An 11,842-nucleotide genomic window follows, 5' to 3' on the forward strand; every position below is an offset into this window, starting at 1 on the left:
GACTCCAATCACCTCCAACCCAACAGCCTGTACTCCAAGCACGTCTACCCAAAGCACGTCTAACCAAAGCACCTCCACTCCAAGCCCCTCCACCTCATCTGCTAAAAGGAGAAGATTAGAAGTTTCTCAGTCGTCACAGATGTTAGCAGTTGAAGATGAAAATATCATATTTAGGAAAAGTTACCTGCAAGAAGTTTTTTCATCAGTGACATGCAGGTACTGCTTTGGAAAGTTGAAAGTAGGCTTCAATAATGTATTTATGGACTATAAGATAGACTGCTCAAAGTATAAGAATGCAAACAAAAACATTCTGGAATATGCTGTTGGGGCAAGCTGTCTTAGACTACAACGTCGGGTATGAAGACGGATTTGTGCTTCCTCTCTTTGCACCACCATACACGGAAATGCAGCAGTCATCCCTCAAAGTACGTGACAGGAGGCGTGAGGGTCTGCGTGTGGTGAGAAAACGTAAACAAGAAAGGCATGACAGGAGTGACTACGGTGCAGGAGAGTTTTAAATATGGCGACACATTCTTTTTAAACTTTAAATGGCTCTCCTGTAAAATTCATTTTTCCAACCATTAGTGAGCCATATCTCTGGTATGAATTGACCGATTTTGTTCATTTTTGTTTCTTATTGAAGAGAATAAAATTTCCTTTTATTTGGTTAGCGTTAAATAAAGCATACTATGACTGACATTTTTGTTTGATTTTTTCTACCACAATTTTACAGCATTTATCCATAAGTCAAAATAAAAAATCATTTAAAAAACATAGATGAGAGTTAGATGAAATATGGGTTTACCAAGCTGTTACCAAGACTCTAATCTTTCATTTCTTGCTAAGCTAATTGATATGGAAAGACTGACTTTAGCGGTATGTATTTTTTTTATAATATCATATTCACTATCAAAAAACATTCATTACACCATCTTCGGTGCATGGGAATTTCATAATATTTTCAGGATATATACTCTATTGGAAGGTGTAAGTATACATAAGTTCACTAGGTAATTGAACAATTCTGAAAACACGTTCACCTATAAGACCCGGTAGCGAAACCTTAAGATAAGACAGCATATGGGGTGTGTCCAGGTGCATACGCTCCTTTATCCACTGGCACATTTTTATTATTATTTTCCGCACTTGGATGAATTATTTACTGCCATATCATCACTACTTATGAATGTAATTTCAAATAGTCAGTTTGGATGCTAAACAATCCATCTTAGAAAAAGGTATCCTGATGTCAAGATTAATTCAGTGTACATGATTTTCCTTTGAAGTTTACCTCATCATCACCGTGATTGAATTTTTGCCCTCAGAAATAGATGCAAACATTCAACAATCTGATGTAATAAACAAAACATATTCATCATTGGTAGAATCATTTAAAAAAATTTATCATACAATCCATCCACGATATTTTCCCTATTTTCAATATTAGTGAAACGGAATGAGTCCAAGCTAATGAGTTTGCTACTGGTAATCATTATTTATTTAATCATGTATTACTACAATTGTTTTGAGGTTGCAACATGTTTTGTCATCAATGCATGTAAAAGTCCGTGCAGTCATACCACTCCAAATATTTATCTCTGTTTGTTGCTTCTCACAACTGTTTTATTTCATCAATTTTATTTCAATTAAAGGCTCACTTTATTTCTTGTATAAAAGTAATTTGCCTTGCCATATTGCTTGCACTAATTATGAAATTTAATCATATCAGACATTGTCATTCCCATCAATTGATTATGTTTAGGCATAATATAGGAATGTGATACAAAAGATGCAGATTTACTGTTCATATGTATAATGACATCTGCTTTCCTTAGGTGGGGCAAGCCTGCAAGGATCCTGACTGATCAGGGACGTGCGTTTTGTCCCTCGGTAAGTCTTTATGTTACTGTTTTTTTCTGTTGTAATTCATGGAATGGTCATCAGGATGTAATGTTATATTCAGGTATACCTGAGAGCTGCATCATTACCAATACAGTTGTAAGAGGAGGACATTTACATCAACTAATGCTTCGTTAGCTATAAGATGCTGAACAAACCTCAGGTATTATTAACATTGCAAACAAATGATACTATTATAACAACTGTTGTATTACTGCTGCTACTTTGACCTCTTCATTCCCCACAGATCAACGACGAACTCTGCAAGTACTACGGGATCCGGAGGAGTATCACGTCTGCCTACCATTCGGAGACTAATAGACTGGCAGAGAGAACGAACAAGACTCTGGAGACCAGGCTTGCCAAGCTCTGCAACGCGACCAAGACCGACTGGCCCAACTTCCTGGATGAAGTCGCTTACAGCATCCGCACCCAAAAGCAGCAGACCACCGGGTTCACACCTTTCCGGTTGATGTTTGCTCGTGAGCACCGGCCACTTCACCAGGTAACCACCAGTGTTTGAATTAATAGAACACTTTCATCCACAAACAAAAACAAAATATGAAGAGTTGGTCTTGTGCCTAATGACTGTAATTTAAGTTAAATTTATTGAAATAATTATCTTTAGGAAGAAATTACATTTGATCCTGAGGCTTCTGCACAAACAGAGGGAAGGAGTACCACACCAGAAGTAAGTAGAAAGTAGATTCATATGTAATGTGCAAATTCTGGAAATGTGTATATCTCACAAGAATTGAAGAATATGTCTAGTACCTCTCAAGTAATCTTCTTTTGCTGTTTCTTTTGTTACAGTTCTTTGAAGAAGTTGTTGAACTGCCCTCTTCCGAGGACATTGCGGAGTGTGTCAAAGAGCAGGGCCAGAAGCGTGAAGAGCTGCACTCCAAGGTCTGGCTGAAGACGTCATGTGTAATAATTCCTGATGCTAATGTTCTAAGTCTGGCAGTAGTACCGAAGACAAATACCATAACTTTTACATTGATGCTATACTTCATGTTTCAGCATAGTACATTCATTGCCAGACTGATTCTCTGCTTTAGCCTGACTTTATTTGGTCTCCAGACTATTTCAATGTAATGACTGCAGTCATATGGCCAGATTAAACACTCGACATTGATTCCAATTGAAGTCCTGCTACATATGATCATTCTTTCATCCATATTGTGCCATACATTACAAGCATCGTCTGCACAATGAAATTTATATTTTAGTAGAGTCAATCCGGTCATCATAGTGCTATCAATGCTTATGCTTTTACTTTTATTATGCAGCGGGAACAGAGAGTTGAAGCAGCCCGAGAAAAGCAGAAGGCCGAGTACAGGAACAGGAAAGCAAAAGGAGTGAAGACCTTCAACATATCTGTAGGGATGAAGGTTCTTAAAAGAAACCTTCGCAGTGAGACTCGGAAGGGTGGGAAAATGGAGCAGAAGTGGACTGGTCCATACAAGTGAGTACTGATGTTAAAAGGAATTGTATTTTATTGTGTGCTCCATTTTTGTCATTTAGATTTCTGTAGCCTACTGACACTCAACAGAGAAATTGACATAGACTCCTCGGCCCTTGAGACTGTGAGTAATGGGAAGAAGCTCAAGAGCCGTACCCCATACAACAACCTGAGGCCATTCCTCCAAAGCCAGTTGACCCGTGACAGGTGTGTACAGTTATTGACAGTTGTGCGGTTGAGATGTGGTGTTTCTTTCTTATTTAACTATATGTTCATACCAGAGCTGGGCACTTCCGATCATTAGTCCGATCGTCCGATCTTCCGATCTGATCGGAACATCAATTGGCGATCGGAATGGAAAAAATAAATCTTTGTAAAAGGTAATCGGAATGTGGAGATCGGAACTTCACAAACTAACTTCCGATCACAGATCACATAAAAAAAAAAGTGGTCAACGTTGTCATAGCAACAACTGACTGCGGACATTTTGAAAACCTCACGACTCACTTCTTGCAATTATTCTTATACACTCAACTCGAAGAGAGGAGAAAGATCACAAGAACCTATACAAATTATTATTCTCTCTCTCTCTCTCTCTCTCTCTCTCTCTCTCTCTCTCTCTCTCATAAGAACCTTATAACGTATGGAGTCTGCAAGAGGCCAGTTGGCCTACACAAGGCAGGTCCTGTAATCCTAACCCCACCTTAATTACCTCGACACTATCCATGACTTTATCCAGCCCCTTCATGAATATGTATCTATGTTATTGGCACCCACATAAAAATGAACATGACTGCCAAGTCTATTCCATTCATCCACCACTCTAGTGGTAAACCAATTCTTGCCTATGTCTTTGTTGAATCTTAAGTTATCAAACTTAAATCCATTGCTACGTATATCCTTCCTGGTTCTTTAATAACCAAAACCCTATTGACACCCCCTTTAATCATTAAAGCTCTTCATCCATCTATACATTTCAGCCCGGAATCGTGCCAAATCTATTCTCCGACTTACGAAAACTTCTTTTCTTAAATAGAAAATGTCAAAACTTCTTTTCTTAAATAGAAAATGTCAACACCTTGCTTCTTCTAATTCTTCCCATGACTTCTGGCATCTAGGCAAAAATATCTCCTCCAATTTCACTTCTTCCTCTTTCCCTCCTCTCCTTAACCCTGACGGCAGCACTGCCGTCTCATCTGTCTCTAAGGCTGAACTATTCGCTCAATCTTTCTGTAAGAACTCCACCCTGGACGATTCTGGGGATATTCCTCCTACTCATCCCCCCTGTGACTCCTTTATGCCTGTTATTAAGATTCTTCCTAATGATGTTTTCTATGCCCTCTCTAGCCTCAACTCTCAGAAGGTTTACGGACCTGATGGAGTGCCTCCTATTGTCCTTAAAAACTGCTTCTGTGCTGACACCCTGCCTGGTCAAACTCTTTCGTCTCTGCCTATCAACATCTATCTTTCCTTCCTGCTGGAAGTATGCCTTTGTACAGCCTGTGCCTAAGAAGGGTGACCGCTCCAATCCCTCAAACTACCGCCTAATAGCTTTACTTTCATGTCTATCTAAAGCTTTTGAATCAATCCTTAAGCGGAAGACTCAAAAACACCTTTCCACTTCTAATCTTCTATCTGATCGCAAGTATGGATTCCGCAAGGGGCGTTCTAATGGCGATCTTCTTGCTCTCTGAACTGACTCTTGGTCATCCTCTCTTAGCAGTTTCGGTGAAACTTTCTCTGTTGCGCTAGACATATCGAAAGCCTTCGATAGAGTCTGGCACCAGTCTTTGCTTTCTAAACTGCCCTCTTTCGGATTCTATCCCTCTCTCTGTTCCTTTATCTCCAGTTTCCTTTCCGGCCGTTTTATCTCTGCGGTGGTAGACGGTCACTGCTCTTCCCCTAAACCTATCAACAGTGGCGTTCCACAGGGCTCTGTTCTATCACCCACTCTCTTTCTGTTATTCATCAATGATCTTCTTTCCATCACAAACTGTCCTGTCCACTCGCATGCCGACGACTCCACTCTGCATTATTCAACTTCTTTCAATAGAAGACCATCACAACAGGAAGTACACGACTCCAGACTGGAGGCTGCAGAAAGCTTAACATCAGACCTTGCTATCATTTATGATTGGAGCAGAAGGAACCTTGTGCCCTTCAATGCCTCAAAAACTCAATTTATCCACCTATCAACTCGACACAATCTTCCAAACACCTATCCCCTGTTCTTCGACAACACTCAGCTGTCACCTTCTTCAACACTAAACATCCTCGGTCTATCTTTAACTCAAAATCTCAACTGGAAACTTCATATTTCCTCTCTCGCTAAATCAGCTTCTTCGAGGTTGGGCGTTCTGTATCGTCTCCGCCAGTTCTTCTCCCCCGCGCAGTTGCTATCCATATACAGGGGCCTTGTCCGCCCTCGTATGGAATATGCATCTCACGTGGGGGTGGGCTCCACCCACACAGCTCTTCTGGACAGAGTGGAGGCTAAGGCTCTTCGTCTCATCAGCTCTCCTCCTCCTACTGATAGTCTTCTACCTCTTAAATTCCGCCGCGATATTGCCTCTCTTTCTATCTTCTGTCGATATTTCCACGCTGACTGCTCTTCTGAACTTGCTAATTGCATGCCTCACCCCCCTCCCACGGCCCCGCTGCACACGACTTTCTACTCATGCTCATCCCTATACTGACCAAACCCCTTGTGCAAGAGTTAACCAGCATCTTCACTCTTTCATCCCTCACGGTGGTAAACTCTGGAACAATCTTCCTTCATCTGTATTTCCTCCTGCCTACGACTTGAACTCTTTCAAGAGGAGGGCATCAGGACACCTCTCCTCCCGAATTTGACCTTGCTTTTGGCCACCTCTTCTGATTCTTTTCTGGGAGCAGCGATTAGCGGGCTTTTTTTATTATTTTTTTTTCTGTGTGTGCCCTTGAGCTGCCTCCTTTGTTGTAAAAAAAAAAAAATCCATTTATAACCTTCGATCAGGCCTCCTCGTCACCTTTCTATAGAGAGTGTAGATTTCAATACTTCAGTCTATCCATCCTCACCTGTCTATCTACATCTATCTATCAATACATCTATAGCTATCTATCTATATATATCCATCCACATATATCTATCTATCTATATCTATCTATCTACATCTATCTATCTATCTATCGAACTATATCTATCTATATATATCTATTTATATATATATATATCTCTCTCTCTCTCTCTCCCTATGTTTGTGCATATATATATATATATATATATATATATATATATATATATATATATATATATATATATATATATATATATATATATATATCACCCAAAGTTAAGAAGTCACATGTATATAACGCATGCCATGGAACTATTCCTTAACCCGGCAGCGTCGGTGGACCCATTTTTGGGCTTCCGCGAGTCGGTCCGCTGAAACGGCGGACCCAGTTTTGGGCTCGGCTCAAAACGCCAAATTTGAGCTAATTGTAGGCGGTGGCGGCATAGAGCAACCCACAATGCATGAACTCGGTCATTGTGGTGGTTGATTGATCTTGAGGTGTGCTTATTTGTCATAGGTGGTGATGTAAGGTCATGGCAGACTGAATTAGCTATCCATACAGCAATCACTTGTCAAATTCTCTAAAGTAGACAACAAGTGACTCTCGGCTAGATGCCACGTGTCACGAGACTTTATTTTGTAACAAACACCACCCAAAAAGAATGGAGTTTGAGTATAAGTAAATATTTTTAACGGCTTTATGGTTATGAGAGGAGTACTCTGATGTACGTTCCATGCTCTTTTCTTAGTCTCAAAATGCAGTGTAATGTTGCCGTTTCTCGGCCACTTCTCGGCTTTCCCGTAGCCGACGCCCACGGGTTAATGAAGGCTGTTACGCTGCTGCTCTGCGGTAGATGTATCGGTGAGCTCGGTAATAACCCGCCGGTCACAGCAGGGCAGGGACGGACGTCCGTCACGGTCGACTACTACTTTTTAAATGACTTTTTTCACTCCGAAGGGCGCTCCATGCATAGTTTTTGGTGATTTTCGACTGCAAGTGACATATAGTTCCTTAAAATAGATATATTGAATGATATACTAGGCGATATAAGTTTTTAGGAAAGTAACGAGTGTCGGAGCATGTCCCCATTGGATAATGTTTTGGGATGGATCCTCTCGCCGCGGACCTACTTGGCGTTCTGCCGGGATGCGGTAAGATATCCTGGGTCGGTCACTCTTTTCAGATCGGTCAAAATATCTCGCTACACCGGCCAACTTGCTCGCTCGACGAGGACTGGCGTGTCACTGATGGTAGTGCATCGTCGTCTAAGGTTTATCCCCATGTAGAGGGAACAGGGTCTTTGGCCGTACGGCGGCCCGGTAAGGGAGTGTCGAGGCGATGCAAGTCTCGTTGCGGGTGTAGGGGACGCCTCCGCCGGCAGTAGCACAGTGGAGACACAGGAGCCCTGGGCTACCCGTAGCAGATCCGGGTGAGGAGTGCATCGTTGTTGTTGTTGTTGTTGTTTTATGTTTACCAGCTCGTTGACTGGATGGGCTATGGTTAGAGCCCGGCAGAGGAGCTAGGCTTCAGGCCATGAGGCCCTGCCTAGCTGGTCGGGGGGCACGGGCACGGGTGCCTCTGCACCCGTAGCCGGAGCCGAACGAGCAACTCAGCAGTCTATAAGCTGGCTCAAGGGCCAGGGGCGGTATACACAAACGTTCTTAGCATCGCTAAGTGCACTTAACGGCAAAGAATCGTTAAGTTTTCTACTTAAAATGGCGCCGAGCCGCTTAGCGCTGGAGCTGGAGCACTTAGCGGGCGGAAAATTTAAGGCGGGGAAGGGGCTCCCATAGCACCGTTAAAGAAGCGTAAGTGGAAGTCAACACTCACAACATAGCGGGTGCACTGCAGGACGGAAGACCTCTCCTCAGGCGTTATTTACCTCGTAAGGACGTCTTTGAAGCCCTTGACGATGCTGAACTCCTCAGGAGATATCGTCTGGATCGTGCTGGGATCTTGTTTGTGACGGACTTAGTGAGGAGGACCTTGGAAAGTCCTACAATGAGGAACAATCCCTACAGTGCTGAGTTGAAGGTGTTGATAACATTGAGATATTTGGCTACAGTCAAGATGCAGCAATGTAGCAGTGATGACTTTGGACCCTCGCAGCCTACCATAAGTCGTGTGATTACTCAGACGCTGGATGCCTTGTGCTCAAAAGAAATAATCACACGCTTCATAAGGTTTCCAACTGCAGGTCCTGAAATTCAACAGAGGAAAGCTGCTTTCATGGCAATAGCAGGCATGCCAGGCATTGTTGGGGCCATAGATGGCACTCACATTAGAATTGTGGCCCCAAGAGACTATGAAGAAGAATATGTCAATAGAAAAAACTACCACAGCATCAACACCCAGCTGGTTTTCGATGCTGGGTATAAAATTCTGGACGTTGTGGCAGACTGGCCAGGGTCTGTTCATGATGCCCGCATCTTGCAGCACAGTGGGCTTCAGCAGTTGTTTCAGAGTGATGAAATGCCTGCTGGATCCCACCTTATAGGAGGCAGTGGCTACCCCTCCAAGCCATGGCTGCTGACCCCATACCGCCAACCACTGACTGATGACCAAAGAGCCTATAACAGGTAGGCTATGCTTATATTTAACCTCTTGGTGTTAAGTCACCACGTTAGGTTAGGTAAAATTTGGTAGGTCGTTTAGGCCGTGGTCCCTTTAGGCCGAGAGTCGTTTGCGGTAGGCCGTGATCCCCTCAGGCTGAGAGTTGTTTAGGTCATGATCTCATTAGGCCGAGAGTCATTTAGGCCACGACTCTTTAGTCCGTGGGTCATTTAGGCCGCAATATTGAGAACTTTTTTTATGAAATGATGATGAGGTATGTGTTGAATTAAAAAAAAAAAACATAAGTGTTTGAATACTTTTAATGACAATATAGGGGCTACCTTTGAATAAAATTATTGTTTTTCTTAATTGTTTTAATTAAATTGGGTTCTCGTCCTAAACGACTCAGCCTTAAACGATCATGGCCTAAATGGATCACGGCCTAAACGACTTGAACTCTCACCTCTTGCAAAGTTAATATGAATTCTTTCTTGGGCCCTGAATGCAGTGCGTTAAAAAATACACCCGAGGGTGGCAAAGCCTCCCATTAGATTACGCTATGTGTGGGGCCAACATGGTACATGTGAGGCTGCCAGGGAATGCCATCTCCACTATGATTCTAACCTCTAACCACTTAATTTAGAATGTACAACTTAATCAGTTAGGATAGCCCCTAACCATGACGCCCTTCAGTGACGGCTACACATTTACCTTGAACAGGTTCCCAGATGGCCCCACATAAATTGACCCTAGTGACCAAGGTTGCACTGCATTATTTTGTGTTGGTCACTAACACCTATAATTTAATATGCACTTTAACTTACATATCAGAAACTAGCACTTATCCATAAATCCGGTATTTCACGGGAACGATTTTGATCGGGACCTTCGGGCGGTTTCGCTGAGCTGCTGAGGGAACATGACATGCACTAATCACACGAGGACACTACGTTTGATGGGCATTGGGCAATCTTGGTCTTGATCTTGACTTTCGGGGACCGTATACCTACTTTCAAGTAAAAATAAATGTTCATTAATTTCTGTCAGTCATATTATGTTTTAAAATACATATTTTTAAACCAACAACAAAATTACATTTACAATAAATACACACCTCACCCTTCCTCACCTCACCTGGATGAATGAGATGAATTGAAGAGTTGCTCAGTTTAAACAAATACGGTTGGAGATTTAAATGTATCGTTAACAATTTTTAAAGACAGGAAAGGCAGAAGATGACTTAATGACAAATGCTCACGAGTAGTATTGCGGAGTGAAAACACTGGATTGCAAAAGACTTGCCATAATCAGAACCCAAATAGGAATAAATATGATGTATGCAAAGTCACTACCTATAAATATTGAAAGTACTGTACGTAGTATAAAACAGAGAGAGAGAGAGAGAGAGAGAGAGAGAGAGAGAGAGAGAGAGAGAGAGAGAGAGAGAGAGAGAGAGAGAGAGAGAGAGAGAGTAGAGAAAGATCGAGTGGAGGGTATGTATAAACTACTATAAATAAACTCTATGAAGCCACATATAAAAATTCAAAGTAGTACAAGAAAGTGGAGAGAGAGAGAGAGCGAGTTTGAGGCTGACGTGAGCGGGCTGCCTGAGAAGCAGAAAATAGCTCATCCCTATCTGCTCTAGTACCCCTTCTGGTCCATGAGTGGAGCCCCATCTGTCAGCATTTTGCTTACGGACAGGGCCTGCACAACCAAAATTGTTCCCGTGAAAAACTGCCTTGAGTAAGGGCATTGTTTTATAATGTTTGTTATATGTCAAGTATTGCAGCCTTTTTAATCATAGTGTATCTATTTGCAATGCCCACAAGAAAACAAGAAGTGTATTTGAGAGGGGTATTGGTCAGCTGAAACGACGCTTCCACATTTTGCATGGGGAAATCAGACTTGACCCCAAGAAAACATGCAAAATCATTGGTCTGTGCTGTTCTGCACAACATTTGCAAAGATAGAAATATGCTGTTGCCAGAAGATCTTCCTCCTCTCCCTGAGGATTATCATGGTGAGGTCAATGAGGAGGCCCTGGAACGACCTCAAGATGGTATTCGCTACAGGGATGACTTTGCTGCACCTCACTTTGGGTGAGCATGTTTAAATTGGTAGTTTATTTTTACACACATTGGTTTTTTTTTTAAGATCCTTTATAACATTTATTTTTAACACCTTATTACATCTCTTTTGAATGATTTTGAGGGCAACTGTTATGAGGATGTATTGTTCTCTGCCTGTACCACTCAATGCAAATTTTCTTTTTTTTTTCGTGTTTTTAGTAATCAAGTGTCAATTATATCACTGGACAAATACCTTAATAGATAGTTTATTGAAACAGCAAATTGTACTGCACAAACACAAAAAAATAATATTTGCCTCTGTTACTTTTTATTCTCCAAAGATAATCATTGTTTAAAAAAAAAATCTTTCATCTGGTGATAAAAGAATTGGATGGCATTATTGTTATATGATTTTACATACTCTAATACTTGTATTTCAGGGCACGACACTAAGGTCCCACCAGTCAGGCAAGTGCTGTGGTAGCTGTCGCAAGGTGGCCAACAGAGATCTACTCCGTCCCATGGGAAAATGCTGCCCCTGTGAGGGACACCGCATTCCAGAGATGGATCTACAGCTTTTCTTGCAAACACCTGAGTGTGTGGTACTTTTTTCGATTCAGATACTCTTCTTCATACTCCTTTTGTGCCACATCTCTAATGCGAAGTGCCATCTGTGGCCCCAACAATGCCTGGTATGCCTGCTGCTGGCATGGGTAATTAGAGTAATCACACAACTAATGGTAGGCTGCAAGGGTTCAAGGTCATCACTGCCACATTGCTGCATCTTGTCCGTGGCCAAATA

At 42.0% G+C, this 11,842-nt stretch overlaps 1 protein-coding gene across 1 annotated transcript; it reads left to right on the forward strand.

The window, feature by feature from the left end:
- The first annotated feature begins 7,497 nt into the window (after nucleotides 1–7,497).
- On the forward strand, nucleotides 7,498–9,001 carry LOC126995091 (putative nuclease HARBI1). Its single transcript, XM_050854377.1, has 2 exons — nucleotides 7,498–7,569; nucleotides 8,270–9,001. Exons 1-2 carry the CDS (start codon nucleotides 7,498–7,500, stop codon nucleotides 8,999–9,001), a joined length of 804 nt encoding a protein of 267 aa, XP_050710334.1.
- Nucleotides 9,002–11,842: the final 2,841 nt, after the last annotated feature.

The sequence above is a fragment of the Eriocheir sinensis genome, unplaced genomic scaffold (genome assembly GCF_024679095.1).
Source record: "Eriocheir sinensis breed Jianghai 21 unplaced genomic scaffold, ASM2467909v1 Scaffold98, whole genome shotgun sequence".
Taxonomy (NCBI): domain Eukaryota; kingdom Metazoa; phylum Arthropoda; class Malacostraca; order Decapoda; family Varunidae; genus Eriocheir; species Eriocheir sinensis.